The following is a 17,977-nucleotide window of genomic DNA, read 5'->3' as shown; positions in this document are numbered from 1 at the left end:
ACCTGTGGTTAACCGTCCAACCCCTAATCCACAGCTTCACCAGGGTTATGCACGCACATATACCCTCAGCGTGTACACACACACACACATGCACACACACACTCCTCAGCACATATGGTTCTTCTGGCAGTCCATGGTACATTCAATACCCTCTGCCAACACCACAATGCAAATGCACTGATTATTCTGTGGTCTTCCTTCTTCATTGTCCAACTTTCACATGCATATGAGTCAGGCATCCTTAGTCCTCAAACTGTTATCTTTGCTCTTGAACACTTTGTTATTGTTGTTGCTAAGTGCCGTAGTGGGCTCCAACTCAGAGCGATCCTATATAGGATTTCCGAGTAGTGGCTGCTGAGTCTGAACCGCCAAAGTTGTAGTTCAAACTGACCTTGTGGTATAGTGCTTATCCTACAGCGTCACACCAGGATTCCATAATGTCTTTTTGCAGCAGATTTGCCTAATGAAATATGTTGTTTGATTTTTTTGACTGCTGCTCCCATTAAAAACATTTTACTTCCCCCATCTGTCCTCTAACCTGTGTCCCTGCCAGGTCCCTACATGGTGGGTTTGCCTGTTTGTGGCCTCCACATGAGAACCCCAGAATTAATCAGTTCACACCAAGTCTCCTTTGATACCCAGGCTGTTGGAAAAACATTAAAAAAAAATTTTTTTTGTTTCATTTTGTGTTTGGATTACAGAGCCCTTACAAGAAAGGCCTAGTGTTCTATTTCTAAAAATTCAACCATGGAAAGCCCTATGGCTGAAAATAACCTAAATGCCCACCAACAGATGAATGGATAAACAAAACGTGGTATATACACACCATGGAATGCACTCAGACAGTAGGAGGAATGACTTTTTTTTTTATTGTAACGTTTTTATTGTGGCTTGAATGAAAGTTTACAGGGCGGATCATCAGTTTTATATTCAACAAATCATACACCTTGTTTCATTACAATGATTATAATCCCCTCCATGTACCATCAGTTAACAGTATTTCTCTCTATTCACTTTAGCTTAAAAAAAAAAAAATGCTCAGGCATATATAATAATTTACACCTCCAAAGGGCACATTCTGCAAGTCTGCTCCTGGCCACCAGCTCTTAGTCCCTCTCTTCTTAATCCTCAGCCATTCCGCCTCTCTATGTCCCCATCTCGGCTTTGTCTCTGGTGTCGGCTGCTTCTCTGGATAAGGACCTGCATTCTGCTTGTGCTCTTCTCCCTGGGTCCTCTGTTTCTGGATTGTAAGATTAACCACTCCTCTGTTTTTGTTACAAAATTTCTAACTTAACAATTGTGACAGTGGCAATTAGTCATGATAACAATGATTCATTTTTGAATCATACAAATCTTATCACCATCTCTTTTCACCAGACCCATCTAGGCAAGATGAAAACTCTTCAGTGGGACTCTTTCTTCCCCCCACCCCCCACCCCCTTAAACTATACTCCCTCTTGAAACCTTGTAATCCAGTCACTTAGTGCCTTTATCACCCCCCTCATTTTTGGTAGCCAATGTCTAAGTTGCCCGTCCCTATCTACCCTGTGTACAGAGGGGATAGCATTGATAATTGATGTATGTGAAGACTCTTTCTCTCTCTGTTGGTATTTATAGTTACTACCTCCATTAGTGTAAGTCAGGTTCATCAAATTGTAGCAATTTACCCTTGTTTCTTTCTTTTATTTAAAAAAATTTTTTGTTTTTGTAAGCTTCCTCTAGTCGAGTTCTGATTATCAAGCCGCTGATGTTAGGTCAAATGGGTACTGTCTGCAAGTTTGGGTGTTCTTGTGCGTCTCCCCTCACTTCATATCAACTGGATGCTTCACACTCAGCTTTAGCCCTCTGTGGCTTTGTTCTTGGACTCAAGTGTCCCCAGGTCTCACCACACTTTGGACCAACCAGCCCTTCCTCTCCTCTCATCTCCAAGTCAACGGGAGTCAATGGACTGTGGTTGAACTCAGCCCATTTTTTCATTGCTACCTTTCCCCCTCTTCCACTCACCAGTAGACCAGTGTGACTGCCAGCAAGTTTACATGCCTGTTCATGTGTTCCCTTTGAGGTTTCAGTCTTAGAAGGGAGTTTGTCCTGAAGGAACTTGATTGCTTGCCTTGATGGCTTCCTGGAAAACAGCTTGCTTATTCTTGTAGTAGCCAGTCATACTGACATTTTTGCTTTGGGTTTTTCCTAATGATCTTTCTTTGAAGATGTATCTTTTGTTGCTCTAGCTGTTCCAGTCTGGTCAGCTTGTCCTTGCTAGTGGGAATGTCCTACCTCATAAGGTTCTGGATGGGATTCAGGATTCCACCTAATGTCTTATACTCTGCAAAGGCTTTGCAAGGGGCCTATTTCACTGGGCAAGTTCTAAAACCCCTTTTAGGTATTCCAATCAGTTATAGGCTGAAGATTGGCTTAGAAGTTTTCTGTAATCATAGTTTCCAACTTTCTTTTCTATCCCACTCAAGTGTCTATTTTACAATAGTAGGTGAGGGAAACCAATATTCATGAGACAGTCAAGCATTTTAGTATTATTTCCACTCTTCAAACTATGCCTAGATCCCTGTATCACAGAACCCTGTTGTTCCAAGTTTAAGCATGCATCTGTCCCACTTAGGACATGCTAACTTGTCTCAGTGTTCCCCTATCTATCTTGTTCTTCCACCTCCTCCTCCTTCTTGTATTGCCCTCCCCAACACCTGAACTATACCCCCCACCCAAACCCACTATTGTGGTTACCTTATATTCCATTAACTCTTCCCTCCATTTAAGACAATCTATTTTATCCTGTAATCTACCTGACCTTCTCACCACCTGGATCTCTGTTCCTCTGTGTTTACCTTCTCTCACATTGTAATTGTTTTGATCACAGAATGACCTCGCAGATCCTCTGTACTTATAATTTTATTCTGTTCTTCACTCTTCCATTTGTCGATTGAGTTCAGGGTGATGCTGCTATGTACTTCATTCTGTTTGTTGTCTGTTCTTGTTGGTTCTCAGTCCACGGAACTTCCTTTAGGATGTTTTTCATAGCAGGGTTGGCTTTGGCAAAATCCCTTAGCTTCTGCCTATCCTGGAATGTTTTGATTACACCATCATATTTGATCAACAGCTTTGCTGGGTAGAGGATTCTTGGTTGGCAGTTTTTAATCTTTCAGGGTTTTATATATGTCTCCCCATTGCCTTCTTGCCTGCATGGTTTTTGTTGAGAGATTTATCTTGTAGGCATTTTCCAGATTTTTAAAATTCTTTTTTGTGCTTGCTTTTCTATCTAAGTAGTGTTGAGAGATTTATCTTCTAGCTCACTAGTTCTGGCTTCTATCTCTTCAATTCTACTCCTTTGCCCTTTCAGTCTATTGTCCATTTCTGATATTCTATTATTAATCGATTGGACCTCTTTCTGTAGGTTTTGAATTGTTTCCAATGCTGTATCTATCTTACTTGATTGTTCTTGTAGCACGTTCCTGACTTCTTCCTTATTTTTCTCAACTCCATTGTTTAGTGTTTTGTTACCTTTTATAATCATTTTTCTGAATTCCTTCTCAGGCATTTCCAAAGCCTGCCCATCTTCCAGCATGGAGTGTAGGTCTACTTCCAGCTCATTTACCTCAATCACTTGATCTCATTTCTGGACATGTGCAGATATGGTCATCTGTTTCTGTTATTTTGGCATGTATACATTCAGGAGTTATCTGTGTCCTTAATACTTAGATGGGTGTATATTTTGGTATTTTTTATGCTTTCTGATTGCCTCCAAGTAGATGTAATCAAAGGATGGGCTTCCCTTTTCTCTCATCTTCCTTTATATCCATGGTTCTGTCAGGTGTCCATGGCTGCTCTGATCTTTCCCCGGTTCAGTCTCACCCAAGATGGCAGCTCTGGGAGCAGCTGAGCGTCTTAAAATTAGAAAGCAATGGATTTCTTGCTTCTATTACAAATTCCCCTAGCTGTAAGCCTTGCAACCTTCTAAATATTCCTTTATATGTGGTTCAGAGTTCTGGCGCCCTCCCCTGAGCCTGCTTGGTCTGGTATTCTGTGTTGTTGCTGACAGAGCTCCTCACTGCACTTCTACTCGATCTGCCGTCTTGTTTGTTCTCTCTAGGAATGACGTTTGATATATGCTACAATATGAATGGAGCTTGAAGACATGGTGGTGGTAGTGGTTATGTGCCATGGAGTCGGTTCTGGTTCAATTAGGATTGAGTGATTATTGAAAATAAGTCAACCACTGAAGGACAAATATTTTATGACCTCATGTATGCAGAAGGACAAATGTATGGAGACCAAAGTTTATTAGTCATCAGCAGGGGTAGGAGGTTGGGGAGAGACTCAGGTGGGGTGTTGGTTACAGCGTAGTGGGTTTCAGTTTACGCTGTTGGAAACATTGCAGTGACTAAATGACTAAACCCTGCTGATGACTTAAGTGCTGTCATAAAGTTGCACGCCTTCAAAAAGTTGAGTTGTCAAAAGTTGCATGACAGACATAATTACAATGACAACAACAACAACAACAACAACAACAACAAAAGTAGTTGCTGAGGTTGCTTATGTACAACCAGAGCTCACAGAATCTGGGTCCTTGGAGGTTTCGGGTCATGTTTCCTGCAACACCCCAGTAAATTGACCTAGTAACATATTTAGTGTTTCTGTTCAGTCTCCTAGTTCATTGTATAATAATGCCTTCAGGCTTAAAAGTTTCCAAGCACGAATTTCTCTCTATCTGCCTGGAGCAACAGAAAAAGGAGAGCCAGCAGTAGAAGAATGATCCAGAAGGAATGTGGGGCTTATGGCCTCCAGCAACCCTTGAGACTAGAACTGGATGGTGCCTGGCTACCATTACTGAGCATCGTGATCAAAAATTCCATAGAAGAATCCTTTTCAAAAGGGGAGAAATGCAAAACATAATTTCAAATTCTCATGGACTCTAGACATTCTGGAGCCACAGAGGGTCAATGAACTGAAACTATTGCCCTGAGAACCTAAACCAAAAATATCCCCTGAAGCCATCTCAAACCAAATAGTTTAGTTTAAGTAGTGAAAATTTTGCCTTAAGCATTAAACTCTTTTAAGAATTATCTATGTGGGATTAAAGTGAAAACAGCAACTCAGAAGATTAGATAGGAAACTGAGCAGGGCAGGGAGTTTATGTGACTGGAGGAGGAACAGCTCAGAGAAGGAGAATGTCATCAATGTCATGGAATTGTACATGTAGAAACAGTTGGATTGGTGTTAGTTTTGTTGTATATATTCTCAAGAACAACAGAACACATAAAATAAACCCTGTGGAGCAGTTCTACTCTGACACACGTGGGGGTGCCATTTATTGCCGTTGATTCTAAGCAGTTGAATGATGAATGTGTTTGGGAATGGAATGAAAACACTCGTACATTGGAAGGGTCCTGAATGACAAGGGAAGACTAAGGGGACTCCCTTCCCCAGATCAGAGAACATCAAGAACATCATAGATGAAGAAAGCAAAAGGCTATTAAAATGACAGGGAAAAGAGAGAGAAAATACCAAAGTGGATGTCAAGAGAGACTCTAAAAAACTTGATTTTGAACATAAAGAAGCTAAAGTGACTGGAAGAAATGAGGAAGTAAAAAAGCTGAACAGAAAAATAGAAAGGGCAGCTTGAGAACACAAAGTGTTTATAATAAAATGTGCAAAGATCTGGAGTTAGAAAGCCCAAAGAGAAGAACACACTCAGCATTTCTCAAGCTGAAAGAACTGAAGTAAAAATTTAAGCCTCAACTAGATCAACACTGAACCGGGAACCACGAGGTCGGTGGTTCAAACCCAGCAGCTGCTCCTCGGAAACCCTATACAGGGTCACTATGGGTTAGAACTGACTCGACAGCACTTAAAAACAACAACAACATGGGCAAAATATTGAATGACGCTCGAAGCATCAAAAGAAAATGGAAGGAATATAGAGTCACTGTACCAAAAAGAATGGATTGTGTTTAGTCATTTGAAGAGGGCGTGCCGTATGATCAAAAAATCTGATGGTACTAAAGGAAGAAGTCCAAGCTGCACTGAAGGCGTTGGTGAAAAATGAGGCTCCAGAAATTGATGGCATACAAATCAAAATGTTTCAACAGAGTAATATGCAGCACTGGAGGTGTTCACTCATCTACGTTAAAAAATTTGGAAGACGGCTACGTGGTTAACAGATTGGAAGAGATGTTTATTTGTACTCACTCCAAAGGGAGGTGACCCAAGGAAAAGTGGAAACCATTGGACAATATCATTGATATCACATGAAAGTAACATTTTGCTGAAGATAATAAACAAAATTAGTTGCCGTAGTACATTGACAGGGATCTGCCAAAAATTCAAGCCGGATTTAGAAGAGGATATGGAACTAGCGCTCTCATTGCTGAAAGCAGAGAATATCAGAAAGATGTTTACTTGCACTTTATTGACTATGCAGATCTTAATAAACTATGGGTAACATTGCAAAGAATGGGTATTCCAGATCATTTAATGGAGTTCATGAGGAACCTATACGTAGACCAAGAAGCAATCATTCAAACAGAGCAAGAGGATATGAATGGTTTAAAATCAGGACAGGTGTATGCCAGAGGTATCCTTTCACCATATTTATTTAATTTGTATGCTGAGCAAATAATCTGAGAAGCTGGATTATATGAAGAAGAATGTGGCATCAGGGTTGGAGGAAGACTCATTAACAGCCTGGGATATGCAGATGATATAATCTTGCTTGCTGAAAGTGAAAAGGATTTAAAATACTTACTGATTGAAGAACAAAGACCACAGCATTCAGTATGGGCTGTGCCTCAAAAAATCCTCAGGGCTGGACCAGTAAATAACATCATGACAAAGGGGAAAAGATAGAAGGTGCCGAATACTTCATTTTGCTTAGATTCACAATCAATGCGGAGGGAAGCAGCAGTCAAGAAATCAAATGACATATCACATTAGGTAAATCTGCTGCTCAAGACCTCTTTAAAGTGATCAAGAGCAAAGATATCAGTTAGAGTACTAAGGTGTGACTGACAGAAGCCATGGTATTTTCAATAGCCTCATACACATGTGGATATTGTGGAGAATGTATAAGAAGACTGTAGAAGAATCGATACATTTGAATTATGGTGTTGGAGAAGAGTACTGAAACCACCATGGACTGCCAGAAGAACAAACAAATCTACCTTAGAAGAAGTACAACCAGAGTACTCCTTAGGAGTGAGTATAGCAACATGTTATCAGGAGGGTCCAGTCCCTGGAGAAGGATATTATGCTTGGAAACGTGGAGGTTCGGTGAAACAGAGGAATCCTCTCCACAAGATGGGGCACATAGTGGCAGCAGTAATGGGCTCAAACATAACCTTGTACAGATGCCACAGAATGAGGCAGTGTTTCGTTCTGTTGTGCACAGGGTCGCTATGAGTGGGCCCTGAGCAACCACAACAAAGGAGACAGGTCTGTGAGATGCAGTGTAGGTGCTGAATGGGGTCCCGGACCAGAATGGGCACCGGGGAGCAGGCATGGACAAAGTCAGAACCTGTCTGGGTGGGTGAGGACTGTGGAAAGTCCAGTATTGTGCAAGCTGAGTTCCTGGTTTGGGTCGTAGGGATGTGGTTATGTAAAAAGATTAACATTTTAGGAGCTGACTAAAGAGTGTATAGGAACTATTTTAAAAGGAGTCTGGTGGCGTTGTAGGCTAAGCATTGGGCTGCTAACTGCAAGGTCAGTAGTTCAAACCCATGAGCCATTCCGAGGGAGAAAGATGAAACTTTTTGCTTCCTTAAAGAATTACAGCCTGGAAACCTTACAAAGGGTCACTATGAGTCAGAATTGAATCCATGGCAGTGATTTTGGCTTTATGGTTTTGTTCTAGAAACTTCTTTGTAAGTGTGAACTTATTGCAAAATGGAAAGAAAAAAAAAAAGTTTTATAAACAGCCTGGGCATCACAGGAGGTTTGGTGGGAGAGGATTAATTCGGGGGTCCTCCCGGGAAACCTACTGTCATGTTTTTCCCTGACCCCTCTTACTCTCAGGGGTGTGGGTGGAGGTCTAAAGAATTAGTTCCAGCGAGTTGCTGCTTCTCAATCATACACCAACAATAAGCATTCACTCAGAAGCTCTTTATTGCAAAGCGAAGTAGGTTGGGAAGATCTGGTAAAATTGGGGAGCATAGATTAAGTCAAAGCGAAAGTATACTTCAGAGAGAGAAGTGGGTTTGTCTTCACACGTGGAGAAGACCCTGTAGGGTTTGTTAGGGTTGCTGAGTGCTGTTGAGTTGATTCTGACCCACAGTGACCCTGTATGGGGTTTCCAAAGAGCAGCTGGTGAGCTTGAACCACTGACCGTGCAGTTCAAACGGACCCATAGCAATCCTGTATAGGGTTTCCAAGGAGCAGCTGGTGAGCTTGAACCACTGAACTTGCAGTTCAAATGGCTTTGCAGTCTGGCACATTAATCCACAGCAGGACTCCCCAGGACTGGTTTATAAGGGCATGGGAATCTCCTCCTCCAAGAGTGGGCTGATACGTATTGATTAGGAGGAGTGGCACGTTGAATAGTCATTGATTTTGAGATAAGGGGCGGCAGGCTTCTTGGAAATGGAATGCCTTCTGCAGTTGTCAGCTCTAGGTGCTATCTGCATGGGTCCTCTGCCTGCCACCCGCTGCTTTTCTGTATTGGGGTTTCAGGTCATGATATCCTTATCTCTGTCTCCAGGCTGTTCCTCTCAGTGTTACCATTCCTGTTGGACTAGAGATGTCTTCCTCTTTGATCCCTGTCTAGTAGGAGAGGACTCAGGGCAAAGGGGTGGATTTGAAGCCAGGGTAAGGGAGGCCCAGGGCCCAGGGGTCCTAACCTGTCCCTGACACTAACTGAACAAGAGATCTGGCAATAGAACACTAGCGGTGGAAGGAGGAAATGTAACATTTCCATTGCCTATAATGAAGTATTTGTATCTGGGATATATAATAAACTGCTACAAATTAATAAGAAAATAGCAAGTGACTCAGTAGGAAATAGCAAAATATGGATGTAAACCCTACCCTGTGCACCTATAGTTCTAATCCCAGCTGGGAATGCTATGTTCATGAGTCAATCTCTCTCGTAACATACAAAAGAAGCAAATTAAGGAAGCAGAGATGGGGAGAAGAGCTATGAAGCCACATGAAGTTCACTAGGAGTAGACTCTCAAAGAGATAGAGGAAATGGAGACCGAGAGTCTTCCCCTAAAGCGCTGGCAAGCATCCTGAGCTGGGACTACCAGGCCCTAAAAGGTGAGAAAACAAATCTATTTGTTAAAGCCACACACTTTGGGTTGTTTCTGGTAATTTCCTGTAGATCACAAAGGAAGCTATGAACAGAAACCCAGAAAGGCAAGCCAAGGATCACAGGAAAAGACACAATGTTTCCACTTAGAGCTCTGGGTTCCCAGGGATGATGGAGCATGATGAAAATTCCAGACGAGATCCAATGAACGTGTGCCCTGTGCCGTGCACTGGGGGCCACTGCAGTCACATTTCTGACCGGCTACCCAGTACCACTGAGGGTACCCACCTGGCACACCAGCCCTCCCGACAGCAAGCATCAATGCGTCAGGGGACCAACAAGGGTATTCATGGTGCCCTGCTTTATAATAAAGAAAGGTGAGGACAATTCCTTTCCTTTGGCTGCCCAGGTTCAAATAAACATGGTATGAAGCTAGTGTAGTAGATGTGGATGGTGGGAGCCCTGCCCTCACACCCCATGGGGCGTTGAGGAGACTCAAGTGAAGATGACCTTTATCTCTGGTATATGAGGCTTTTCTCTTCCTTCCTTTCTTAGAAAGCCGAGCCACGTGCAGCTAAATGTTAACATGGCTTTAATCTCCGAGGTCTTTTCAGTACGCATGCGTGAACCATATCCACTTTAAGATAAACACACATTTTTAAAAGAATGAAGGGAAGCTGAGGAAAAGGAGGTGGTGGGTATGGATGGTAGTTCTCAATTTTTCTTCTGCCAGGGAGAGTGGAAGCATGTGCTTGCGTTGAAGAAGGCAGAAGTTCCAGGGAGAAGGTTTCAAAGATCCGGATGAGCAGGGTCCCCTAGAAGGCACAGCAAGTGTGCGGTTTGTGCTGACTGTTCTGGGGCTGGACCTGGCGCAGAGGGTATGCCTAGGAAACCTGTATCCCTGGGCATTTGCTTTTGACGGCAAGATACTATGTATTAAAAGAAGGAAACGAGTTCTTAAACAATGAATCAGTACATGTATGCATAGAGACATCAACAAAGACATTCATGTTGCTATGATGGAGGTGGGGGTGGTCGTGAGCCCATTCCTTCTAGATACGGTTTCTGAGACTAAATCTTGACGGGAGCAGATACAGTAAACAAAATGGAAAGAAAATCACAGACACAGACTAGAAGAAGTTATTTTCATTCGCATATTTATATCCACTTGTTGAATTGGCAAAGATGAAAAAGACCAACATAATTCAGTGGTGGCAAAAAGGTTAGGCAAGTGACTCTCACTAATGTCCCTGGGGAGGATCTGCTGTCCCAGCTACTTGGAAGATGTTTCTCAAGTCACTGGGTGGTGCAAACTGTTATGTGTTGGAGTGTTAACCCAAAGGCTGGAGGTTCGAATCTACATAGAGGCAGATTGAAGAAAGTCCTGGAGATCTACTTTTGAAAACTCAGTCATCGAAAATCCTGTAGAGTGCAGTTCTACTCCGATACGCATTTCAAAATATCCCCAGGTAACATATGCCAGTTCTAAAGTAGCATTGTACCGTTCCCAGGGGAGGGTTCTGAAGACACCTCTAGCCCAAGACACCTTCAGCCCTGGTGGAAGGAGCCAGGCCTGGGGGCTAGGATGCCTGGATCCTCTGCCCACTCTGGCTCTGTCTCTCCGTGTGGCCTAGAGCAGGTGCCTAACCTCTCCTATCTCTACCTGCCATGTGTTTTCCATCTGTACTGAGGAGGGATCTCCCAGGCTCCTGGAGAGAGGTCTCCAATCTTCCTTCTGCTCTGCTTCCCCGCTCGCTAAACACCACTCTCCTTCCTAACTGCCCAGAACAAGGACAACAAACAGGAGTCCTGGGGAGTGGGTTTCTGCTGGGCTGCTGGCCTTGTCTGTCACCAAGACAGCAGGACAGAGCCGGGATTCCACATCTGAGGTCCTGTCACCCATTCCAAGGCATTTCCATCACATTGGCTGTGTCGACTTACTGTGTGGAGAACTTGAACTTGAAGTGGGTAAGAAAATACCTGGGCTTTATTCTGGCTTACTTGATTATATATGTATGAGTGAGTTCATGATTGGTGATGAATTAAACAAACACAAAGTTGGTGAGCAAAACCAGGGTCCTATTTAATGACATTGAGTGAGAGACAGCTCATAACAGCCCAGTTGTCCATGGCAAACACCCCAGCCTTGAATTCCCATATCTGTCATCTTTTGACCCTGTAGCGTAGTGGGTTGAACATTGGGTCAGCAGTTCAAATCCATCAGCCACTCCAAGGGTGAAAGATGAGGCTTTCTACTCCCGTAAGGAGCTCAGGTAGCGTAGTGGTTACAAATTGGGCTGCTAACCTCAAGGTCAGCAGTTCGAAACTACCGGCTGTTCCGCGGGAGAAGGATGAGGCTTTCTGCTCCCGTAAAGATTTGCAGCCTTGGAAACCCTGTGCAGGGTCACTATGAGTCGGAACCGACTCGACGGCACATAACTACAACAACAACAAAGATTTATAGCTTCACAAAGCCCGTACAGGGTCACTGAGTACCAACGAAGTAGCAGCAGCAGTTTTGGGATTACTACAATTTAAAACTAGTATTTCAGAAGCGATTTTACTTGAACTTTCAGACAAATCATCTGCCCCAACTAAAAACTCCTATTTCTGGAAAGGTACAGAACAGGCACAGCGTCAAAAGGAAAGGCAGAGTCATGGGCAAGCTCACTTCCCAAGCCTTTTATTCACTCTCCCTCCCCCAGCCTCTGAACCATTAGTAAATCTTGATCTCTGCATTTTCAGGATACCTCATACAAGTGCATTCATATAGTGACACTCTTTTGTGTTTGATGTCTTCAAGCTTCATCCACCATGTACATGGAGCAGAACTTCATGCATCTTTGTGGCTGGATATTACATGTTGCTGTTCTGTCAAGGAGTCCTGTCTGTGGGAGCTCCCCTCAGGTGCTAGCTAAAACATTAGTAGTTGGAACCCACCAGGTGCTCTGAGGAAGAAAGATGAGGCATTCTGCCTCTGTCAAGACTTACAGCCTAGGAGTCTATGGAGGCAGTCTTCTATCTGATGGGTAACTATGAGTCAGAATCTATTCGACAGCAGTTGGGTGGGATTGTCAAGTTCATTCCGCTCATAGTGAGCTTATATGATCAAGTAGAACTGTCTCGTGGGGTTTTCTATGTTGTAAATTAAAAAAAAAAAATTTTGTTGTGAATTATGTGATAGCTTACATGGGAGAACATTAGCTTTACATTCATCCTATTGAATATCATTTCATTGTCATGGTTACAACCCCCTTCATGCATCATTAACCAACCAAAGGGTATACCCTGCAAGCCTGCCCCCTGGTCATCAGCACACAGCCACTATCCCTCTCTGGGTCTAGAGTCCCCAGCTGCTCCATCTCTCCACATCATCGTCTCTGACTCCATCTCTGGCGTCACTTTTTCTGGGTAGGGTCCTGCTCTCTGCTCTTCTCCCTTAATGGTCCCAGGGACCTCCACTCCTAGACTGCAAAGTCAACCACTCCCCTTCTTTTGCTACAAAACATCTACCTTTACATTTCCAACCCTCACAGTCAGTCCTGTAGTAATTATTCACTATTGTACCACATGAGTGCTATCCTCATCTCCTTTCATCAGCCCCACCCAGACAGATTTGATACTACTCACTGGAGATTCTACCTTCCTCTGCACCTTCTGGATCTAGGCTTCCTCTTGAAAGCTTGTAAGCCAGTCACTTCTTGCCTTTGAAGCCCACCCCCATTTTGGGTAGCCAATGTCCAAGTTGCCCATCCCTGTCTACTCTGTGTGTGGAGTGGGTGGGAATGATCCTTGCTATAAAGCTTTATTCCGTCTTTTGAGCTACTGCAGCCATAGGTGTAGGTCAAGTTCATCAAATTATATCAGATTACTCTTTTTTCCCCCTCTTATTTCTTCTGGTTGAGCTCTGATCATCTAGCTATTGAAACCAGTTCAAGTGGGTATTATCTGCAAGTGTGGGTGTTCTTGTGCATATGCCCTCTCTTCTTATCAGCTGGATGATTTATCTAGTCCTTTGTGACTACCTTTATCTAGTCCTTTATCTAGTCGCTGTCTCTGGGCCCAGGAGTCCCCAGGTCTTGCCATACTGCTGGTCAACCAGGTCTCCACCTGGGTTCACAGGAGTCTATTGAACGTTTTAAGGCTTAGCTCGCAGCTTCATTGCTGTTTTTCCCTCAGTTCCCCTTATCGGTGACGAACGTGGTCACCAGTCAGAGCACGTGTCTGCTTGTGTATTCCCATTGAGTCTTAGTCTTGGAAAGGGGTTTGTCCTGAGGGGACCTGACCATTTGCCTTGACGTCTCCTGGGAGAGCTACTTATTTGTTCTTGTAGTGGTCAATTGGACTACAATTATTGTTTTGTTTTTTTTCCTGTAGGTCTTTCTTTCAAGAAGTATCTTCTGTTCTTCTAGCTACTCCAGGCTGGTCTGCTTGTCATTTCAAGTGGAAATTTCCCACCTCAGAAGATTCTGGGTGAGGTTCAGGATTCCACCTATGGTCTTATATAATGCAGAGGCTCCACAGGAAGCCTCCTTCACTGGGCACATTATAGCCCCATTTTAGGTATTCTAATCAGTTATGGGCAGAAGACAGACTTGCAAGCTTTCTATGGTGATGTTTCTGTCTGTTCCTTTCTTTCCCCCTCAAGTATCTATTTTATAATGGTATGTAAGGGAAACCAAGATTCATAAGACTGCCAAGCATCTTAACATTATTTCCCCCCGTTTGCCCATTCCAACCATGTTTCAATCCCTGTATCCCAGACCCCTGTTGTTCCAAGGTTGTGCATACATCATTATTTACCTCTGTCCCACTTAGCCCATGAAAACCTGCCTAACTCTTCTCCCATCCACTTTGTTCTTCCATTCCCCTCCCCCTTCTTGTGTAATTTTTATGGGAGCAGATTACCCACTTTTTCTCCCATTGTTCCTCCAGGTCTCCTTTGTATATATGAAGGGGCTTCAAAAAGTTTGTGGAAAATAAATGAAAAGATCATGGAAATTTCCCATGAACCTTTTGAAGCTTCCTCATATATGTTGTTGTTGTTAAGTGTCATTGACCCAATTGTGACTCATAGAACCCTGTATACAGTTACCGAGGAGCAACTGGTGAGTTTGAACCATCAGCCTTGCTGTTCAAACCGACCTTGCAGTCCACACCAAAACTCTAGTCCCTCATATATGTTGTTGTTGTTAAGTGTCGTTGAGATGGTTCTGACTCATAGTGTTTCTGAGGAGTGGCTGTTGAATTTGAAGCGCTGATCTTGCAGCTAACATATTTTATTTATTCATCTGTTAATGGACACTTGGGTTGGTCCCACTTTCTGATTATTCTCACATTTTTAGTCCTCTGAACAGAAGCAAATGGAGACCTGAAAATATTTTAATTCCCACTTTTCATGTCAGGTCTGTTAACAGCTGTTTTCATCAAGACTCACTGGCATGTTGGGCAGGGTTTCTTCAATAGCACGACTTAAGGAAGAACTACAGATATGTGGGAATTGTATCCCATTCTCTCAAATGAAAACTCATTAGATGTGGAATGCATGGGCAGACAGAGACAGCAGTCTAGGTGGGAGGCAGTGAGCTCATTGCCAGGGGTTGATTCCAACTCACAGTGACCCTGTAGAATGGAGTAGAACTGTTTTCTGAGGGTGACAAATCTGCCATGGCTGTCTCCCTTGAATGGCCCGGTGGATTCAAACCAACGTTTCAGTTGGCAGCCCAACACTTAACTCACTGTGCTACCAGAGGAGCTTAATCCTCAAATTGTTTTGAGCCATTGGTCTGAACGTCTCCTACCTGGCTGGGACCATGGAGGACAGTCTTCCTAGGGGATACCTTTCATGGAGTGGCCACATTCAGGGGCAATCTTGCCACTTGGCCCATGGGTGGGACTTCCAGAAACATCTTTCTTTAAAAGTATCAGAGATGGGAAAGGAGGGTCCTGGCATGGAGGGTCCTCAGAGACCACCACGCCTACCCTTACAGAGAGGGTCTCCACTTGCCACACCCTTCCCTCAGACATGCCTCTCAGAGCTCATCCTCAGCTTCGAGGATATTTCTCCAACTGGGAAGACCTTGGGGGACCCTTGGGAAAATTCCAGACCAGTCACAATTGGAGGTGGTTTCCCAGGACACCTGGTGCAGTGAATCAGGAGGCTGGAGACTGGCTGGGCAGGAGCGGGGAGATGTCAGTCCTTTGTGGCCGACCAGCCCCTCTCAGCAGACAGGTTGACACTGATGAAGGCCTCTCCTCTCTGCACTGGGGTGGGGCATTGTGGGTGCTTAGGCCCATTAGCAGCAGGGGAGGGGCAAGTTGAGTGTGTTTGTGGGGAGGCAGATGCGGGAAGCAAGGGGAGATGTTGAGGATAGGCTTTCAGAGTTCTGCCTCTGCTGACCTGCCCTCCCCAACCTGGACCACAGGCAGAGACCCAGGAAGCCAGACTTGGGAATTCAACTGAATTCTTCCAGGTCGTGGTGTGGGGCTGGCCGGCCTGCTGGAGTCTGGGTCTGCTTGGGATTCAGGCACTGCCCAGGGATCAGGATGTCCTGAAGGCTCCGTGATCACCACCCAGCAACACTGGCTGCCACCCTGGCCTGTGATCCCAGCCACTTTCAAGGGGGCTACAAACCCCTTCCTTTGGGAAAAAGCTCCCCAAGGAGATCACCGTCTCCACTCAGTGGGGAACAGGCCTGCTGGGGGTGGCCCTGGTACCTTTGTATACCACTGTTTCTAGAAGAACCTGCCATCTTCTGAGGAAGACACAAGTGGAGTGCAGCTGTCACACACAATTCAAGGTCATACTCACCACCCACACAAAGATAGCCCACCCTCTCCCAATCCTCAGTTTCCCTCCCTGGTCCCTAAGGCCCCACATACTCTGGTGACATCTGTGAGCTCAGGATGGCAGGGCAACAGGGTGCTGTGAGAGGAGGAAGCTGCAGGTGCGGAGGAGGAGGAGGAGGAGGAGGAGGAGGAGGAGGAGGAGGAGGAGGAGGAGGCGTTGATGCAGGGTCACCCAGTCTTCAGGGGAGGGGAGTGGGAGCTCAGTTACAGGGAGGGGAACAGGAGATGAATGAAGTGTGGAAAAGGAGCCCAGCCAGTATTCCTGTTCTGTGGTGACCACTGCCCCGCCCTTGGAGAGGAGCGATGCCCCCTCCTGTGAGAGGCCTCCGGGACCAGGCGCGAGGAAGACGGAACCAGACCCACCCTTGTTTTTGCCTTGTTTGGGGCGGGTATGGGGCAGGGTGGGTCTTGGACGCCACCACCAGGAGCTGTCCCCGCCCCCATTACGGCAAACCCTAATCTCCCTTTTTCGGTCTCCCATCCCTCTGACAGGGACCTGAACAGCCTAGATGGAGGCAGGTCATGGAAGCCCCCAGCCTATCTGCGGTGCGGTGCGGTGGAGGCGGGATGACAGAGGCGGATTTGGCGGACAGAAAAGCGTTTACTATTTGAGCTGCGCAGCGCTGCGGGCGACGGGACCGGCCGGGGCCTGAGGGTTCTGGGGTCTGAGATGTGTGTGGCGCAAGAGCACGGGGTCACCGCGGGACCACTGCCCACCTCAGTGGACCTCGTACGGGTCTGTTGAGCCCTGGAGGGTCTGGGCTTGTGTGTGGCCAGCTGACATGCCATCCACAGGTGGGACTCCAAGCAGCGGCATCATCCCTCCCCTAGCCCCCAGGAGCCGTGGGAAGGGGGCCTCACATGTAGGTCCAGAGGAGCAGGAGGCCCACAGACAGTGTCCACTGTGGGCGCACCAGGGCCACCCCATTGCAGAGGTCACTGTCACAGCACTTGGACACTTTCATATCCATCGAGGACAGGCCTATGGACCCCATGGGGATGATGTCCTTGACCAATTTGGTTGTTTTCTCTGAGACTGATGAGACGGAATCACAGGTGGGGGCACAGCCCTTCAAGTGTAACTGCATTTTCTCTGTGGATAAGAGATCAGACTCTGTTTGAAGACGCCAGCACTCCCACTCCTGCCCCCCTCTACAACCAGACCTAGCCTCAAGTCCCCTGCCTCAAGGCACTCCCCTGGAGGTTACACCCTCTGTGGACTAGTGAGGATACCAGTGAGGGCCAGAGCTCTGCTCCAGGGGACACAGTCCCTGCCAGACTGCCACCCTTCCATGAGGCCAAGAAGAACCTCAGTGTGAACCCCCCTCTTTACGTACTTGTCTGGGAATCACCCTTGTTGTTGGCCGTAGTCATCACACCAATGTAGCAGACTTGCTGGTCTCCTGGGCAGGACATGGCCTCACATAGGCTGTTGTCCTGGGGGTTAGTGCAGGTGTAGCACTTCAGGGCTAGAGCTGGAGGAGGGGATGGGGTTAGATTCCTCCACATTGACTCCACCCCCTGGAGGACTTGTGACCTCTCCTATCTTCCAGGGTCTCAGAGACAACTCTGCTCAGAACCTCACAGCCCCAGCCTTCATGGAGACCCGGCTCACCTTGGTTTGGGCAATGTAGCAGAGCTGCCAGCAGAAGTAAACAGAGGCCTCTCATGGCTCCTGGGTCCTTCGAGGCAGGTGGGTGGGTGGTGACAGATGGGTGGTCCCTATGGTGAGACCCTCATCAGGCTCTGAACCACTTCCAAACGCTGACACGCATGGTGACCCCTGCCTCCAACCCCCTCTGGGTGCTCACGTCTCTCCCATACCCTGAGCATGCATCCCAGCATGCACCTGGAGGCCCAGCCTTCCTAGTTGACACC

At 45.8% G+C, this 17,977-nt stretch overlaps 1 protein-coding gene across 1 annotated transcript; it reads right to left on the bottom strand.

The window, feature by feature from the left end:
- Positions 1-16,956: 16,956 nt before the first annotated feature.
- LOC102819418 (lymphocyte antigen 6H-like) lies at positions 16,957-17,769 on the bottom strand. The gene is made up of 3 exons (XM_006830859.1): positions 17,715-17,769; positions 17,437-17,574; positions 16,957-17,135 (listed from the first exon to the last, which is right to left on the bottom strand). The coding sequence occupies exons 1-3, from the start codon at positions 17,767-17,769 to the stop codon at positions 16,957-16,959; spliced, it is 372 nt and encodes a 123-aa protein (XP_006830922.1).
- Between the last annotated feature and the right edge of the window lie 208 nt (positions 17,770-17,977).

The sequence above is a fragment of the Chrysochloris asiatica genome, unplaced genomic scaffold (genome assembly GCF_000296735.1).
Source record: "Chrysochloris asiatica unplaced genomic scaffold, ChrAsi1.0 scaffold00001, whole genome shotgun sequence".
Classification (NCBI taxonomy): Eukaryota; Metazoa; Chordata; class Mammalia; order Afrosoricida; family Chrysochloridae; genus Chrysochloris; species Chrysochloris asiatica.
The sequence above is the reverse complement of the archived record's forward strand: the minus strand, read 5'-3'. Positions and strand labels throughout refer to the sequence as shown.

Excerpts from the sequence above, each read along its gene's own strand:
- LOC102819418 (XM_006830859.1), bottom strand. The coding sequence starts at position 17,769 with ATGAGAGGCCTCTGTTTACTTCTGCTGGCAGCTCTGCTACATTGCCCA. Across the intron at positions 17,575-17,714 it reads GCTACATTGCCCAAACCAAG|CTCTAGCCCTGAAGTGCTAC; the intron begins GTGAGCCGGGTC and ends CCCCTCCTCCAG. Across the intron at positions 17,136-17,436 it reads CAAGGGTGATTCCCAGACAA|TCTCAGAGAAAACAACCAAA; the intron begins GTACGTAAAGAG and ends CCGTCTCATCAG.